The sequence below is a fragment of the Rosa rugosa genome, chromosome 7 (genome assembly GCF_958449725.1).
Source record: "Rosa rugosa chromosome 7, drRosRugo1.1, whole genome shotgun sequence".
Lineage (NCBI taxonomy): Eukaryota > Viridiplantae > Streptophyta > Magnoliopsida > Rosales > Rosaceae > Rosa > Rosa rugosa.
The window spans coordinates 2,149,858-2,169,337 of record NC_084826.1 but is presented as its reverse complement, the minus strand read 5'-3'; the positions used below and the strand labels follow the sequence as shown (position 1 = coordinate 2,169,337).

The 19,480-nt window shown below is 40.2% G+C and overlaps 2 protein-coding genes and 1 non-coding gene across 3 annotated transcripts; all 3 read left to right on the top strand.

Annotated features, from left to right (window-relative positions):
• The first annotated feature begins 12,348 nt into the window (after window positions 1-12,348).
• LOC133722647 (receptor-like protein kinase ANXUR1) lies at window positions 12,349-15,629 on the top strand. Its single transcript, XM_062149517.1, has one exon. It carries the CDS (start codon window positions 12,707-12,709, stop codon window positions 15,335-15,337), a length of 2,631 nt encoding a protein of 876 aa, XP_062005501.1. The 5' UTR covers window positions 12,349-12,706; the 3' UTR covers window positions 15,338-15,629.
• A 1,106-nt stretch (window positions 15,630-16,735) lies between these two features.
• On the top strand, window positions 16,736-16,852 carry LOC133724032 (U5 spliceosomal RNA). Its single transcript, XR_009853450.1, has one exon. It is a non-coding gene; the product is annotated as a U5 spliceosomal RNA (small nuclear RNA).
• A 466-nt stretch (window positions 16,853-17,318) lies between these two features.
• Window positions 17,319-19,373, top strand: LOC133721130 (probable WRKY transcription factor 74). Its single transcript, XM_062147665.1, has 3 exons — window positions 17,319-18,623; window positions 18,708-18,833; window positions 19,121-19,373. Exons 1-3 carry the CDS (start codon window positions 17,938-17,940, stop codon window positions 19,263-19,265), a joined length of 957 nt encoding a protein of 318 aa, XP_062003649.1. The 5' UTR covers window positions 17,319-17,937; the 3' UTR covers window positions 19,266-19,373.
• The last annotated feature ends 107 nt before the right edge of the window (window positions 19,374-19,480 follow it).

Here is a 19,480-nt window from a genome sequence, read left to right as displayed (position 1 = left end):
TCTTCATGTGGGTAGGAAACATGAACATGTGAATATTGAGCTGGTTTTAGGTCAGTTTCTGCCCCTTTATTCCTTCAATTATTTCTCCAACAAGACTTCAGATTGAGCCTTCGACTTCTTCATAAAAAATGTTCCACTATGAGTGTAGATCATCCTGACAAATTTTCAGAGCTTTATTCCATGCGGTTGGGCTGGAAATGCTTCTGGACCTCTTACAGGTCCAGTTTTCCAGTTTTGCTTCTGTAGAAAATTGGACTGATTGTTTGAAGGTCTTCCACTCAAATCTAGCTCTGGCACTCTTCATAAGAAATGATCCTTGGGCTTTCTAGAATTAATCTGGAAAGTTTTAGCTCATTTAGATTTCATTTGGTTAGTCTGCCGCCCCTCCTTCCTTGTTTAGCTCGGTTTCTCCTAGCCGAAGTAGGAAAATGTGCTAAAGTTAACTTTTCATGCTTCCATGCTTCCATGCTTCCATAGTAGGCTTTATTTAGCCTCTAAATATATATTTCGAGCTTGTCGACAATATATAGCTTGAGCCACTGACATTGGCTCAATTTCTCCAACACATGCATTGTCAGGCCAAAATGTTCATTTTGGGTCCAAACATTGCCCCACAGACCTCGAAGTCAAAGGTCCTCGTCTTGACTAAAGAGGTCTTGAATCAACACTACTCTTATAATGTCGTTGCTCCAAAGCCACTTGTATTGGCTTGACTAAAATTACTTGAACAGTAGCCTCTCTCCCTCTTAATTATACATAGTATACATATATTAATCGCCAGTCTTCCTTCGCGAACCATCCTTTGCGAGGCCATGTAATTAAAACCACTTCGCTGCCAACAATTCGCAACCCAGCTTTCGCCACAATTATTTGCAAAAATATTGATTTGACCTCCTCCACTGCTAATACCATACTAGGCATATTAAATGCCTCTTGTATATGTGCCCAGTCCAATACCAATGGCCTCTTAAGTATATTAGCAAGTTCCAGCCACTATTAGGCAAGAACACAATTTTTTGCATCCTCCGCGACGCACAAATTTGACACTCTTTTTGTATTTTTGTATTTTTGTATTTTTTTTTTTATTTTAATAAGACATTGTGAATCAAGGTTTAGACATGCGGCCCAAGTATAGTCGTCTAGACACAAATTTTCTTTCAAGTCCTTTGGGCAACCTTACTGAAATGGCCAGGTGGGGGAGGGCGAACAAGAGAGGCAGAATCCATTTTGGCATGAGCTACTCCTACATAGTGGTTTAGGCCCATTTGCACGCACTTCTGGATTCAAGAACCTGTCATGAACGTTGTCCCCTTTCTAGACACCATTTCACATAGGCTATACTTACTAAGATGAGAAAGGTCATAAGTGTGAAGACAGTTCAACAAGTGTTAATAAAAGCCGCCCTTAACCTTAAGGGACCTGAACTAGGCACCAATAAGGAGTTTAGGCCAATATTAACAAAAGAGACTTCACTTATTCCGTTATGATTCACAACCCTCTTACCAAATTCAACTTTTTTTTTTTTTTTTAATGAAAAGAAAACGAAAAAGTAACAGAAAAATAAAAGCAAAGAAAGAAAGAAACTAGCAACACCATGTTTGGCTAACCTCTAGAAGACCACGGGGGAGGCCATCTATGCTTCATTCCAAGCTCCGATGTATCAAAATTTGTAGGGTAAAAATCCCTCCTGTGAGAGCTTGTAGGAAAAGAACAAAGATACTTCTCGTTGAAGAATTTGGAGGAATTTGGCTCGTGAGAGGGGTAATCTTGCCCCCCAAGTATCCTTGTTGGTTGGTGAAGCATGATCTTCAATTACAATTGAGGAGATGAAGAAGAGTATAGATCGGCTTTGTTACCAACTACCATATCATAGAACATGGTGTCTTCAGGATTAGCCACAGATTGGCCATTATAGACGACCACTTGCTGGTCTGAATTCTCCATATCAAGAGCTTCACTTGCTGGATAATTGTAAACAAGAGTTAACTTGTATTGATGATACTCAAATTTACAGTTGCGAATGACAACTTGGCCACTAGAATAATTGTTCTGGCCATTCATGCAACGTGGGTTGTAGATGTGCCCTCCACATATATCAAAGCCACCGTTTGGCCTTGAAGAATATATGAAGAACTTCAAGTTGAATTGATTAATAAAGCCACAAATTGGCTTCTGTAGACCACAACTTAATTGATAATTAAGTTGGTCCTGATTTTGATCACATTCCCCATGACGTCCAGTAGCAGAGTCACAATTAAAATGATCATGAACTTGCTTCTTTTGATCAAAGGGATGATCATGGGCCATATCTTGCCCCCCATGCATCTGATCAGTGGCCACGTATTTGGCTTGATCAGTGGAGAAATCACATATTTGTTCAGAGACAATTTTCTTGTCAGAAGAACAATCTTGTGGACCATCTTCTCCATAAGCAGCCTCTATGTAAGGCTGTGATTCAACAATGGGCAAGCTACTTTCTTCTTCTGCGACGGGCTGGTCGAGAGGAAGGTTTTTGCTTTTAAATTGATCGCCTCTTATAGGCAATTCAATTTTGGTAACACCATCTTCGCGCGCCGCTTCTTGACTTTTCAAGGAGCTCTCTTGCTTTGTGTTGATGGCGTCAACCTCCCCATGTTGCGAATCCACATGAGTTGCAGTCAGATTGGCGTCATTCTTGTGCATGGTCGCGGACTCTATCGTGGTGTTCACGGCATGTTGAGCAGCTTGTTTATTGCTGTTCCAGAAAGGCTTCTGGAATTGCTCTCTAGCTTCTCGAGCACTTTGCTTCATCCACTGCGTAAACTCTCGAGCGCTCTGCTCCATCCGTTCGATAACTTCCCGAGCATTCTGCTCGTTCCGCTGAATAAGTTGTTCCGTCTGTTGAAAAAGTTGGTCCGTCTTCGCACGCGATTTGGTCAGCATCTCCCAATGCCTATCAGTATTAATCCTTCGGATGTCCATCTCTTCTTTCCAGCTTGCATCTTCTGGGATGGGGAGAGGAACGAACTTGTCATCAAAAGCAGAATCACAGGTGACGGCAGCATTGCCCATCTTGTCTATGTGCGAGTCTAGAGCAAAGTTCGTAGACACTTCTTCCTTGGAAAGATCAAGACAAGCATTACTTTAGGAATTTCTTTTGACAAAGATTTTCCCATAGCTTCCCAACGATCGATGGACGCAAAAAAAACTCTAGTTTTGTCCCACCGGGTGTGCCAAAATGTTTGTTTTGAAGCCCGGTGGTTGAATGTGCTTCAAGAGAAAAAACTTCTGATGTGGTCCCACTGGGCGTGCCAAAATGTTTGGCTCCAATTTTGTTGCAGCTGGTCAACAGTCTCTTTTCTTGCGCGGGCGTGCCAGCACCGTTTGGGTGCGGTCGTCGGGGGTGTCCCTTGACCTGACTTCTATCAAGCGATTGTAGACGAGAAGAGCACCAACCTCGTCGTGGGATTCTTTGTGCCTCGTGGTGAGGACTTTGCTGAAGTTTCTTCTTGTTCACAAGTCGATACTCAATATTGCAGATTGAGCAGAGCGAAATCACCGGGAAGTATTGAGATCTTGCTAAAGCGTGACTTTAGCTTGGCTGGGTTGCTAGGGCGTTACCCTTGCTTGGCTGGTTCTGTAACCGTTGTGGTCGCGGCACTACCGTCGGCTCCCGAGGAGACTAGGACCGAAGCACGTTGACAGAGGGTTTGGTGGCACTGAAAGTCGGCTTCTGAGAAGACTAGGACTAGGAGTGTGATCACCGGTAAGAGAAAGAGAAGGAGAGAAGTTGCTCTTAGAGAGGTTTGCTCTAGAGAGAACTTAGATCATCTTAGAGATGTTGTTGTTGTTGTGTTGTGAATCTGTGTCTTAGAATGAGAGGAGAAGGTGTTTATATAGGGAAGAAAAAGAAGAGTGAAATGATGAGTGGAAGAAAAATAATGAAAGTGGAGTATGAAAGTGATTTGTAAAATATGGAAAAGATAGAGAAATGATGAAATGAAAGCAATGCATGAAGGTGCAAAAATATGGAAGTGATGATGATCTATTAAAGAGATTGTAGTAGAAAAATATATCCAAAGAAAAAAAGAAAAGCATCTAGCTTTCTTCATGTGGGTAGGAAACATGAACATGTGAATATTGAGCTAGTTTTAGGTCAGTTTCTGCCCCTTTATTCCTTCAATTATTTCTCCAACAAGACTTCAGATTGAGCCTTCGACTTCTTCATAAAAAATGTTCCACTATGAGTGTAGATCATCCTGACAAATTTTCAGAGCTTTATTTCATGCGGTTGGGCTGGAAATGCTTCTGGACCTCTTACAGGTCCAGTTTTCCAGTTTTGCTTCTGTAGAAAATTGGACTGATTGTTTGAAGGCCTTCCACTCAAATCTAGCTCTGGCACTCTTCATAAGAAATGATCCTTGGGCTTTCTAGAATTAATCTGGAAAGTTTTAGCTCATTTAGATTTCATTTGGTTAGATTGCCGCCCCTCCTTCCTTGTTTAGCTCGGTTTCTCCTAGCCGAAGTAGGAAAATGTGCTAAAGTTAACTTTTCATGCTTCCATGCTTCCATAGTAGGCTTTATTTAGCCTCTAAATATATATTTCGAGCTTGTCGACAATATATAGCTTGAGCCACTGACATTGGCTCAATTTCTCCAACACATGCCTTGTCAGACCAAAATGTTCATTTTGGGTCCAAACAGTCTCAACGGCACCCTCCAGAATGAGTCTCTTTCAACCCACAACGGCACCTCCTAGAATGAGTCTCTTTCAACTCACATCTTCTCTAAATGGTGTTTTCCAATCTCCGAAAGCACACACCAAACCAATAACCCTGAATGACTATTTATAGGCTCACGATTAGTCCAACTCCCAATAGGATCTTCAATCCTAAACCTTTACTTCTAAGGAAAAACTCCATAAATCCTAGATACACTAGAATTGCTTACCCAAAGCCTTCAGAAGTAAAGAATCCAAAATACAAAAGGAATTAGATATTGAGCCGCAATCCTAACAATTTCCACCTCGGCTCAAAATCTCTGAACTTTCACTGAACGCAAGCTTCCTTGGGTCTTCGATCTCAACGAACCACGATCACCACCACTCCTCAATGCGCCTCTTGCGCTCAATAACCAAAGTAGTTTGCCAAGTTTCACAACCACTCCAACTTGACCCTTGGATAACAATTCTTTTCCCCAAACATGCACCGTGCAGCCACTTGCATGCAATCCAAGGCTTCACCAAAGTTGCCAAACCTAATAGGAGCGATCTTTAATGGTTTGCACAACTTATCTTGAGCAACATCCCCCTGAAACAATTCTCTCACCATAAACTCCATGGACATCTTCTCTTGACGCATCACTCTTAGAACACCAAGTTTGCTTCTCAACTTCCTCATTAACTCTACTCTCTAAAGTGGGTGACACTCTGATTGTGGAATATGCATGAGCTAGCATATCTCCACCACAAACTTGTGTTAGGATCCTTATGGGTCTGCCTCCCTTTAAGGACTGCTGCAATGTTGGTTGCTCTTGAAATTTTACCTTCTTAGAAGCAAATTTTGTTCCTCCACATTTACTATTGCTCATCTTCCCCGAATGCCTATAGGAACCAAGATTGCCAATCTTTCCACCTTGAACAAAACTTTCAACAGAATCAACTGTTTCACCTTGAACAAAGCTCCCTTCCAAACGATAGAGACCATTTACCTTCTTACCCTTCATCACTACGAGTGCTCCCTTCAAAACCTTCATATTTCCATCATGACCCACAATCTTGTGGCCTTCCGGATCCAAAGTGCCAAGAGATATCAAATTCCTATCCAACTTAGGAACATGGCGAACATTCTCTAAAGTCCTCACCGATCCATCATGTACCTTCAATTTGATTGTTCTAACACTAGCGACTTCGTAGGTTTTATGCACAAACCCATTTCACTAAACCTTCCTACACAGGCCCGTAGGAAGAAAAAAATAAATCTGTATGTGTTCGAAACAACCCATATCTCATATCCACTCAGCTTGTGGCTTCTCTGAACATGATGTGATCACGATTGCATCTCATAATCTTCTTAGAAATCTTCACTAGCCATGCCTATAGTAGTTCCTCAATTTTCCTTAGCCTTCAACTTTCCACATTAATATCTGATATGCTCGAAACTCATACAACAATAGCACTCCACGTCTTGTCTCTATCTTGATTTCCAAATTTCTCCAACGTCTTCATAGTCGCTCTTGAACCTGGCTTTGATACCACTTGCTAGGGAATTCGAAAGGTGACCCGAATTTCCTAACACTGACAGAGGTCATCCGCAATGATTCTGCTCACAATTGAGCCAAGAAACTAGCTAGACTAATCTTCTATACATTCATGATATGACATAGTAATAACCAATATCAAGTTTCGATCGAGGCAGCATCAAATAGCAGTAAAATACATGACCATGTAAACACTGCATGCATTGCTCCCCGGCTTCCCCTTTACACAGAACTAGATGTAAAGACTTACTGAGCCAGATGTAAGAAGGATGGATGAGATATTCGCCATCGGCCGTGCTGATTGGTGCAAATAACATAGGTTTTACAACAGTCCCTGTCTCTGAGTTCAGAGTTCTGAAAGATGCATGGCCTCGTGCATGCTTTGCATAATGGTTTCAAGCACATTTTGATTGAAGGTGATTTCAAACTTGTAATCAATTGCTTTAATGTTAGTTATGATTCCCGTCGGCGCTTGCCTGTTTTAATTCAAGACATAAAATGCTGGTTGCTCAGTTTGATAAAATATCTTTCGTCCATGTGTTCCGAGAAACAAATTTTGTTATTGATATTATAGCTTGGCCAGTTCAGTTCAGACAATCAATCCTAGTCTCGAAGCATTTAGATGTTGGCTTGCTCTTAATCTTGACCTTTGTAAATTTAGGCGGCCCAAGAAGGTTTCGTTTCTATTTCTCTTTCTGTATGAAAAAACAGAGTTATATCATTCTCAAGTTTGAGGTAACGATCGTCCTCCGGTTTTCTGACGGAAAAGTAAAAGGTTTCGTGACGAGGGCATTTGAGTCTTTTCCGCATCAGGTTATTATGAAACAGTGAGAGAAGCCAGAATCGTGAACCTCTGGACCGATTGTCACTTCTGTTCTTGCTGATTCCAATCTCCGGTTTCTATTGTCACTGACGCCCAGGAAACAATGACGTCTATGGCGACGGGTTAATCTTCCGTACATGCACGGAACCTTGACGGCGGCTTAGCTTCAAGTGAAATCAACGACGAGAACGAGCGTCGTTGAGTCTCCAATTAATCCCTAGGCTTCTTCAGGAGATGGGCCGCGAGTTCGTCTCTTCTGATGAAGTCTCAATCTCTTTCTGTACGAAGTTCCCAAAATTTATAGGTGCATACCTGTCTGTCGAGCTCTTTTTGCTATCTTATCTTCTAATTTACCTTTTAGAGTTTTAGGGTTTCTTCCTTTTAGCGTATTAAGATTTACTATCTGGGTAAAGTGGTAAACAACTTCCTCTTTTATGCATATTTGGTTTTTTGAAATGTTCTTGTTCAGCTTTTGAAAGTGTTATTCCTTAAATACAGGAACGAAGTTGCAACCATCTTCGCCAATGGTGAAATCTGTTGTAGCGAATTATGGGTTTTCATGTCAAATGAACATGGTATGTCGTAAAAAATGTTATTTTTGAAAAATCTTGTGCGTGCTATATTTGATTTGTTTATCTTTGTGGAATCCTCTTTAGATTGATTAGTTTGTTTGTTGACAAACCAAGAAATAATTGTATGGGTCTATGCAAGTTTGTAAGGGTCTCAATGAAACTCACACTCATTGGATAGGTTTCTGGGTTCGGAAAGCATGATAAAATTGTTAGGTTGCACTGTTTAGTGTATAATGTATATCACATCGGGCAATCTGTCACATTCTAGTCTCTTAGTATTTTGCAATGTGAGATATTGATTTAGTTTTAATATTTTCTTCCCTGTCTTAATAAGTTCATCAATATATCTTCCTTTAACTAGTTTTTTTTTTTTTTTTTTTGAAATAGAAGTTGAATTCATTAGATCAACAGCAAAAAGGCTGAAGTCTACCAAAACTTACATAAGAAATCCGGCAAGAAAATCCGGAGTAACCTACCTAAGCTAAAGCAAACCTTTAAAGATCACTGGGTCGCTCACATTTAAGCGAGCCTATACAAGAATGAAAAAACCTCGTCTCCTACGGAAAAGAAATCATTCAACTAGCCCTCACTTGCCAATCACGCAATTGTGGTACAAGCAAGAGACTAGAAACGTCATAGAAGACTCATAGAAGTTAATCCAACCTTACACAGGCTCATACCCTAATACATTAGGGCCCCAATTGCCTTGACCCGAGCCTAAGCCTGTAGGCCCAAGCCCAAGTCCAGTCTTGTCTAGTAGAAAGAAAATCAAACAGGCCCATCAGCCCAAGATTGAGCCCAGGCCCAGAGACCCAGGCCCAAACCCAAGCCAGCAGAATAGGAGCCTCATCTTGCTCCTTTGCCTCCGCCACCGCCATGTCCTTCGGCGGCAAGCCCTTTGACCACAGCTCTGGTGGCCGGCTGTTCCAACAGTGCAACACCATCAAGCCTGGTGCCTCTCTGCTACACGTAACCGAGAATCAAGTACTCACTCAAAAGAACCGCCCAGAATCAAGAAGAAGATACTCGAGCCTGCACTGAGAACCGGCCCGGAAAAGGAATCCCCGCTGCTCTGAAGATCCACACGTTCAGGAGGGCTCCGCCGCTGTGCTAAGCCCAGAAACCGCCGAGCCCTACACCGGAAGCACCACCACGATCAACTGCTCAGATCCCGATCTACACCAACCCAGAGCCCGATTGGAACAATCCGAAACCACACCGCCGCCGCAGAACCAGACCCGATCCAGGCCCAATTCCGCACCGCCGCCACACCGTCGCCGCAGCCTTGCCTGGTCTGAGGAGTGAAGGTTCACCGCCGCCAGCAACACGAAACCTAGGTTTCATAAAACCGAGGTCACTCCAAGAAAATCGGAGGCCTCTCTTGATCCTCCCTAATTAAAAGGTGTTTTCCTTTAACTAGCTAGATATGATACTTGTGCAGAGTTTTCTATTTCACATGGAAAATCAAAGTATTTTATTGTTTTTCCGTTGGAACTGACTTTTCAGATACTTAGCATCAAATTTCTTATTTATTGCACTCGTCATTTTAGGCACTCAAGGTAATGGGTGGGAAATTTCTCTGAGATCATGCTGAGTTGCTGACTGGGTATCAAGACGATGGGCTTTGCTCAAAGTTTAGGGTCCACAATGTAAGTTGTTATAGTTTTAATCCCGTTTGTTCTTATCATCATTATTAGAACAATGCATTAATCTCTCTGGTTGTGGTTAATGAATGACCTTTTAATTTCAACTTATCATTACGCCGTGATTAAAGCATTTGTTGTTGTTGTTGTTTTTTTTTTTTTTTTTTTTTTTTAAATAAGGATTTGGAACCCAGCCTAACTGGGAGACTCAGCCCCACGCCCGTACATATTATTAATAGATGAAATAGAATACAACGGGTACAGAAACAATAATATTCTCGTAGAGTATTTGTTGTTTAATGTTAGCTCGAAAGCTTTAGTGAAACAGGGAAATAAGGATTAATTGTTATAACCGCATGTCTTAGCTTTTAACAATCTCAACTTTTATGCCTGTGCAGAGGCAATTCATCAAGGGGAAGAAACTTCTCATACAATGTGTACATGTGCATTATATGAAACTTAAGTTGTATTCCTGTTTTCTTCACGTTCTTTTGCTAATTATTTACAATACTATTGGGATGTAGAAACTTGAAAGACAGAGCGCAGTGATATTCGCATTGGTGTAAGTATTGCTATTCCTTTTTAGTTTATGCTCTTCCCAACTGGGATGGTGAATTAATTGTTGAGAATATATACATCCCACATGGGAAAAATGAGACTTTGCCTATGGGTTTATAAGGGTTTGAGCCACTCCATCCATTGCCAATTGGCTTTGGATGTGAACCCCAGATTACTTTATCATTAGTGAGGATTGTAAATTAAATCCTGATTTGCCTGTTAATGAGCATGCAGGAGAAGATTGTTGTTATTGTCGGTTCATTTCGAGGAATAAAGATGGCTAAGAAGATTGTAATCGACTGCATCGTTCACAAAGCGCGACCCGTAATCCGGATCAGAACTCTCACGAGGGCTTTAGTGAAGGATTTGAAGGCTTTTTTATTTTTAAAATTGTAATTCTCGAGTGATATTCCAAACAATGAATGTCTGTGGATAATAACTACGCTATGCAATCGACTTTTTTTGTCGTATGAATATGATAGGATGTAAAATACTAAATCATTAATGGGTGTGGGTGTGCAAACTCTTATCTCGATCCGTTATGGATTATTCACCAGCAGCCAGCCTGACCAGCTCAAGCAAAAGGTGCGTAGAGGGCTTTAATGGGAAGAGTAGGGCATTGCCGTTGTAATTTCGACCATTCATTTCTAACGGTCACCACCCAACCGCCTATTAAATTTAGAGGGTATATGATCGGTAGATAGCAAATGACCTTTTGTAAATTTGAGCATCGATGTTTCTTGTATCAACTTCAATCTAAATCGATGATGGCATTCACACCGGTTTAGGTGTTATAATGATCGAAGACAATTGCCTCAAGGCATCGTTTGGGATTGCTTAGCTTTTAAAAAAATTAACTTTTTATTAAAAAATTTAGATTTTATTGTGTTTTTTTTTTTTTGATCGGGTAGTTAGCTGTTAGTAACTCACACACCCAATCACCCATGCAGTGGTATCCTAGAGCCAGAACACCTGCACCGACATTGCGGCGAAAGGCAAGCAAAGCCAGACTAATCCACTGCACCGCAGACGCACGAACCCAAAGGTTACAGAAACTGTTTTCAATTAAAACACGCTCAGAAGTTGTTTTATGTACTGACAACATTTTTAAAAGTATAATTTATCAAACACGAAACTGTTTTAATTCACAACTGACTATTCTCACAACACGTACAACACAATAAGTTTTTTAAAAGTCACAACAATCCCAAACTAGCCCCAAATCTAACTTTTGTTAAGTTAATAAATATTTTTTTGTTTTTGCTTTAGCGTAATCAAAATGTTAGTTGATATGCATGAAAAGCTGTGTACTAATAAAAGCGTTGGACGAAATATATCAAGGAGACTACTGAAAGACCTTATAACATCCTCGTAACTAATATCAAGATCGACTTGATTAGCACAAGAAATAAAAAATTGTTGAAATAGTTATAGTCATAAATTTAAGGCTATGTCGTTCCTAGTCCTAGAGATAGAGCCGAAGAGCTCCAATCTTTCAACATATGTTTTATATTATGAGTTCTGAAAATGTCATTTTTTTAATATAAATAATTTTTCACTTGAACTTGAATTATGACCCAGTTTAATTTAAATACCCTTACTATAGCACATTTCGTTCCTAGAGATAGAATCCAAGAGCTCCGATCTTTCAACATATTATATATACTAGCATCTTTCCACGTAAGTATTTTTCTAAACATAAAAAAGAAAACAGTTATTGCAGAGAAGAAATAATGGGACAGAAAAATGGGTTGTGGGTTCTATTTTTATTTATTTTTTTAATAAAAATATATTTTGTAAATGTCATAATTGTACTTGTGATTTAAGTAATTTTCAAAGTTTATTAATTTTCTAGGGTTATTTCTGTCAAAATTTTGAATTTTGGCTAACAAACCCTCTTCTCTTAATACTAGTGCATATATATATATATAAGTCCTAAAAACATCATTGTTTAACAAAAATAACTTTTCACTCGAACTTATAATTTGATCCAATTTTATGTAAATCTCCTTATTATAGCATGTGTTTACATGCATGCAAAATCCAACTATTTTGAACTTTTAGCAATTTTATGCCTTGGCGCTAATGAAGACCCTAGAACATTGATGGAACTAATTTAAAGAGATTATTAGCACTGGAAATCATTTTAATAAAGCAACTTGGGAAGCAAAGCAAGTTAGTATACACCTAATCCCATTACTCTTTATATACATGAATTTAAGTGTTTTAATATCTCATAGAATGATCGAGAACAAAAACTTGTCACTATCCTGCCTGAAACCAGTCTACTCCGTTTTGTGGTTATTTCAAATTAACCGACGAAGAGTCAGCTATTCTGTATTTAGCCTATTCCATGTTCATCTTGCTGTTAATAGAAAATTTCAAACGCTTGTCATCCACAACCAGTCAAACCTATACAATCAACGCTTCTTGCTCGCAATCACTGGTTTCAAACCGCTTTCTCTGTCGCCAACAAACAATGTAGCTCTGTATAGCCTCCAAATATGGAAAACCAAAACGAAGAAACAAAGCAGAAGAAATCATAATACAAAGAATCAAAGTAAAGACCTAACCTCTTTCTAACTCTCCCTCGTCTTGCCTGGTCTAGCTTTTGAGATCCAGGTAAGGCAGCTAACCCTTTGGGGTTTAACTAGATATGGATTTAGGTAGGGGAGGGTTAAATTAATTACAGAAAATCAAGATAAACGAAAGCTACTAGGAAAAAGAACAAACCCTTTTGATTTCTCGGGCGTACAGGAAAACGAAACTCTTTCTTCTTCGTCTTTCTCTTGCAATTAAAACACACTCCATTTTGTTTTCCTGTACGCCATTGAGAGAGCTACGTCTCTCTCTTTGCTCTTCGCTTGCTAGTCATGTCCACAGGAACCAACATTGTTTTCTTTCTCGCTTTTGTGTCTGCCTTCCTAAGTTTTGGCCTGCAAGCGGCGAGCCCGGACTCGTTGATGCTCGGCTGTGGCTCAGAAAATGAAGCCACAGATGCAGACGGGCGAAAATGGTTACCAGACTCGAAGTTTGTTACTGCTTCGAATTCCGTTCAGGCCCAAGCTCAATACCAAGACCCTGCACTCAGTTCCGAGATCCCATACATGAAGGCCAGGATCTTCACCTCAAATGCCACGTACAAGTTGCCGGCCAAATCTAAGCAAAGGTACTTCCTCAGGCTACATTTCTATCCTGCAAACTATGGCAGCCACAATGCCGAGCAGGCCTTTTTTTCGGTTATGGCAAATGGAGTCACATTGTTGAAGAATTTCAGCGCCTCAATCACTTGCAAGGCGACCACGCAAGCTTATATCATAAGAGAGTACTCCGTGGCTCCACTCACCAAGGATGATCTGGAACTCACATTTTCGGTCAACACAGGTTTTGCCTTTGTCAATGGCATTGAGTTTGTCCCCGCCCCAGATGACTTGTTCGACAAGGTTACGCTTGTTGGAAATCCGGATCAGTCCTTCGACAGCAAGAGCTCGAATTTGCAGACATTGTATAGGTTGAACGTCGGTGGGAGTTCCATTCCACCAACCAAGGACTCTGGCTCCTTAGGAAGGACTTGGTATGATGACAGTAGTTATCTATTTGGTGCTAATACTGGGGTCCCCAATCTGGCTGACAATAAGACGAAAATTGAGTACAAAGATATCCCAGACTATTCTGCTCCTGTTGATATTTACACCACCGCAAGATCAATGGGTCCTGATGGGAATGTAAATATAAATAGCAACCTCACATGGATGTTCAACCAGGTTGATACCAAGTATGTGTACATTGTGAGGCTACACTTTTGCGACAATAAAAACACCAAAGCGAATCAGATTGTATTCACCATTTACATTAACAACCAAACCGCGGAGCCTGTAGCCGATGTGATCGGATGGTCAGGAGGGATCGGAAAGGCTGTATACAGAGACTACGCGACAATACTTAATGAAAAGAGTGGTGGCGATCTTTGGCTAACTTTGCATCCTAATCCGGATTCAAAACCACAGTACTATGATACACTGCTCAACGGCGTGGAAATATTCAAGCTTGAAACTGGTAAAAGTTTGGCCGGTCCTAATCCCAAGCCTTCGGAAATGTTGGAAAAGAACGAGGAAGAGCAAAAGAAAAACTTTGAAAATCAAAAGGATAAGGAAACGGGTTCAAACAAAGCTCATGTGATTGGTGGAGCCGCAGGAGGAGCTGCAGCTGCTGGGATAGTGGCTGCATTGTGCATTGCTGTGTACCAAAGGAAGAAGCGAGTCCAAGGAACTGAATCACATACTAATAGCTGGCTTCCAATTTATGGCAACTCGCACACTAGTGGCACAAAATCCACAGGTTCGGGCAGGAGTAACGGTAGCAGACACCTATCGTCGGCTGCTCAAGGCCGGTGCAGGCGCTTCTCATTTGTTGAGATGAAACAGGCCACCAAGAATTTTGATGAGACTAATGTGATTGGTGTTGGAGGGTTTGGGAAGGTGTACAAGGGAGTTATTGACAATGGAGCTACCAAAGTGGCCGTCAAGAGGTCTAACCCTCAATCCGAACAAGGAGTACACGAATTCCAGACCGAAATTGAGATGCTTTCAGAGTTGAGGCACAAGCATTTGGTTTCTCTCATTGGATTCTGTGAGGAAGACAATGAAATGTGCTTGGTTTATGACTACATGTCACGCGGCACACTTAGAGAGCACATTTACAAGGGCAACAAGACTCATTTGTCATGGAAGCAAAGGCTGGAGATTTGCATTGGAGCAGCTAAAGGACTTCACTACCTTCACACAGGGGCAAGATGGACAATCATTCATAGAGATGTCAAAACAACAAACATTCTCTTGGATGAGAATTGGGAGGCTAAGGTCTCTGATTTCGGGCTCTCGAAAACTGGCCCAGACTTGAACAAGGGTCACGTTAGCACAGTAGTGAAGGGTAGCTTTGGGTATTTGGATCCTGAATACTTCAAAAGACAACAACTGACTGAAAAATCTGATGTCTACTCCTTTGGAGTTGTCCTATTTGAGGTATTGTGTGCAAGGCCTGCTCTAAATCCAAACCTTCCAAAAGAACAGGTTAGTCTAGCAGATTGGGCACTACATTGCCAAAAGAAAGGGATTCTAGAAGAAATCATTGACCCTCATTTGAAGGGCAAAGTGAACATGGAAAGCATCAATAAATTTGCAGACACAGCGGAGAAGTGCTTGTCTGAGTGCGGAGTTGATCGCCCGAGTTTGAATGACATCTTGTGGAACCTTGAGTTTGCTCTCCAGTTGCAGGAGGGGACAGATAGTGGGTCGACCGGATTGGCGTCACGAACCCGATCCGACTCCGATGATGCTAGTTTGAGAAACCAGCACATGATGGCCATACATTACAGCAACCTCAGTCTTGGAAGTGAGAGTGAAATAGGGGAAGAACAACCACCACCATCATCCAATAACAACGAAGCCGCCCCCGATAATGATAGCGCAATCTTCTCGCAGATTGTCAATCCGACGGGTCGATAGAGGGTAATGTCTAACAGGCGTGGGATGCAAGCAAATGAAACCAGCATATATAGTAGAGATTACTTGAGAGCATCGATGATGATGTGCTTTGATTCTTTGTATATTACTTGTTTGCTCCTTTTTCCTTATATAAGCCTATAAGCTGTTTTAGTACTAATATTGGACAGGCCAGGTTTCTGTAGCAAATTGTCCTCTACTCAGAGATGTTCATCGTTACAGACTCAAGTTTCATTCTGCCTGGTGCATGTTCTATATGATAAATTCCTATTGATATGCATTAATTTAGCCTTTCTTCTAACTTCTAAAGTTCTAATGCACAAAACATAAAACCCTAGCTTTTGTGATCTACGTACAATAAAATCTATTTATGTTGGATGATAGCACTCGGGCAATAAATAAATAAAAAATTATGAAAAGCGAATCCTAGCCTCTAAAATTATTGTGGTTTTCACATTGTATTAATTTTGTTATTCAAACAATCCCAATTTTATTATTGAAGTAACATCTTAATCTAATTATGGTGCTTGCAACCGTTTGTTTCTTGATTGATATGTCAATTGTGAGATCCATTTTGATGTCTAGAAACTATACTACAAATGATTGCAAGTTTGTGATTTAGTATATAAGAGAAACTAATTGCATCAAAATAGTAAAAGTGCTCGTGGTAAATGTTACTTTCAATATTACACTATTTATGGATTTGGATATCTTACCAACGAGATTATGCAAACACCCCAAAAACCTAGATAATTTAAAATTTAGTTAGCCTAAACATTGTTCTGTTATACTTAAGTTGACGGATACTTAAGGAACTATAATCCTCAAAAAGTTGACAGCATTTTAATGCGATGGGTGGCGTGTACGACGCATCTTGAAGCTTCATGCCCAAATCCTCGCTTTGTTGTCATATTGGCAACTTCAATGATCACTTATTTGCCTAAATTTCATATTTTATTTGATAATAATCTTCCATGCTACTTTCAATGATTCTCCACTGCACGATCTTATACAAGATAAGATGATATATTAAACTTGCTTTTGATTTTGAAAGTCTTTCACAAGAATTAGAATAATCACCATAATGTGGACTATGTTGTTGTGTTTAAGCTTATTAATTAAATACATATTTTTTCTGGCTAGTGCAAGATGACAAGAGATTCACCTAGTAAGGTCATTTCAAAAATCATTTCCTCTTTATCCATCAAAAGACTTGAAAGTTGTATGACTTTTTACATCACCAATAATTCAGTAGGAAAGTGATCATTTGCCTACCATTTGAATTATCCGATTGATTAGCAACGGACCTCAATTCAAAAAAATCATTAACGATGCATTTACTATAATATGTACGAGGCTATGGCATATAAGTTTATTCATAATTTCTTATCTTTTTACTACACACATGCGTTAAGCACAGAGCGAACTATTCTTTCTCTTTTTACTAAAGAATACAGTGTGCGCGGCGCTTTAAGTGGCATATGCTTATTTTTGAAATGGTGCATCTCTGTGGATGCCCCTCAAAAAGAAAAAAAAGAAAAAAAGGTATGAGAGCGTGAAGTCTACCACACACCAAAATCATATTCTCACATGTGAACAACTCAGATTTCAGGAAAACACCCTACTAAGAATCAATTCCTCTAAAATGTGTTCTATTTAGCGAAAATACGTTTAGAAACTTACAGTAACTACAAATAACCCTGAATATTAGAAATAGTTTTAATATCAAGTCACAAGAATTAGTAAAGAAAGTAATAGCTTAAAGAACATACATTTTTCCTCTTCTAACCTCACTTCCACGTGTCCACATCCCCTCTGGGCAGGAGAGACCAGAGTGGAGGACTCAGTCAATGAGATATTTAGCGTCTGATCAGGGTCAAGGAAGTGGGGCCCACTCTTTCTCATATTTGGCCCTCTGTTTCTGCTGCTCTGTTCTTTCTCTTCCCTCTCAGAACAGAGCATTGTCTCTTTCCTGCAGGTCTTTTATTATCCGAAACGGTAAGAAAAATTTGATATGAATCGGTTTTTCTGAGACATATTTTCTTTTATAGAGATATATATATAAACCCTTTGTGTAAAAAGGGCGAAGATTCTTTGCTATGGGGCCAATGGGAGGGAGACCAAAATGACAAAAATTTGCGTAGGAATATCAACTCCTTTGATTAAAGAGACTTGTGTCTTTTGCAGTTAAACTGTTACCAAACCAAGCCAAAGTCTTCTTCTCATTCATACCTTTAAGGCAGCTTTGTCTTTCACTTCCCAAAGTGTGCACGATTTTCTCTTCTTTTTGGTTTTCTTACTCTCTGCTCATATAAACCACCCAAATGGATATCAGCTATGTGCTTTAGCTAGGTGTTTATCTGAAACGTGAAATATTTCTTGGGTTGCACATGCTCCAAGTTTCTAAGTGTTTTTCTTCTTCTTTTGGATTGAAAAGGTTGAACCTTGAGTAATACCCATCTTTTAGGGGAAGTATGGAGATTGACTGGTAGAAAGTTTATCTGTTTGCTTCATTTTTTTTCCTGGGTTTTTTAGGATTTTCTATCTTCGGCCAATGGGTTTCTTCTAGGAATTAAAGACTGGTTTTTGGGGGTTTGGGGAACATGGAGGAGGTTGAATCAGCTAACAAAGCAGCAGTAGAGAGTTGCCATACAGTTCTTAACAGTCTCTTGTGCAAACCCAAAAATGATATTCAGTCTAAAAGTTTAGGGGTGCAGACTGAGGAGGCTGTGGTGAAGTTCAAGAGAGTTGTGTCTCTTCTGAGTCATGGAAGAAGGATCAGAAAGTTGAAGAAGAAGCTTGACTCATCTTTGCCTCAAAGCCTCTTCTTGGATGGCCCTAATTACGGATCAGACATTTCAAGCAAAACCCTCCAATTACTCCCAGCTACTTTTCCTCAAAACCTACACACACAAAACCAGAAAGTGTTTCTAGGAAACCCAGTGTTGGATATGAGTATCAAGCTTCCTCTCCAAATTGCCAAACCAAAACCTTTGCAGCAGTTACATAGACTTCAAGTCCATCCCCAACAGTTCAACGGCATAAACCTTGCATTTAACAAGCCTAGCACCACACCCTCCTTGTCAAACGCAGCGTCGTTCATATCATGTTTGAGCATGGATGCTGGTGGTGTGGCTAACTATGGCAGCAACTCCTTCAGACTAATCAATGGCAGCGTGCCACGGTCGTCTGATCAGATCTCGCAACAAGAAAGGAGGAGCAGTGGTGCAGAGCAAAGCAGCAGTGTAAAATGTGGCAGTAATGATAAGTGTCCTAATTCAAGGAAGAGGTCAGTTATTATTCTGCATTCAAAGTTTTTGAATAGGCGTTGTTGGTTTTATTTAGATCAAACTAATGTTGTTTGTGTTCATAGGAGACTGAGGGTGAGAAGATCTTTCAAGGTTCCTGCAGTGAGTCAGAATGTTGCAAACATTCCTGGTGATGAGTATTCATGGAGGAAATATGGGCAGAAGCCAATCAAGGGCTCTCCTTATCCTAGGTACTAATTTAAATATCTCTATTCCAAGATGCTTTGAATTAGGGTTCGTCTCCGGACCCAATTGGGATTAGGGTTCATCCTCATTATTCTAATAAATTCGTTCCATACTTCGTAGTTTGCATGTAGTGTTATTCAAAATGATGTTTCTTTAATTGAGATTTAAATGCGGTTCTGCACAGACCTATGTGCAGTAACTTGTGTACCATCGGAAAACTCATTGTTGTTAGTCTAGCTATTGATGATTTAAGAAAAAAAATGATCTGACCATATCAAGGGTTTTAATGTAGGGGATATTATAAATGTAGCAGCATGAGAGGCTGCCCAGCAAGGAAACATGTCGAGCGATGCGTGGAAGACCCTTCAATGCTGATAGTCACCTATGAGGGCGAGCACAAGCATTCGCAATCTGCCCATCAACATTCTCAACCTTGACAATAGTATGACCCTTGACAATTTGTAATGACCCTGACTAGTATTGTCATGTCTGAGTGAACCCAACATGAGTTTTTGGAATTTCAATCAAAAGTCAAGTTGCAAATACTGCAAACTATCACATATCAAGTTAACTAGCATATCCATTATACCTAAAACACTCGTAACCCTGATTATCAAAATGAATCACAGCCATCACCATCAAAACAGAAATA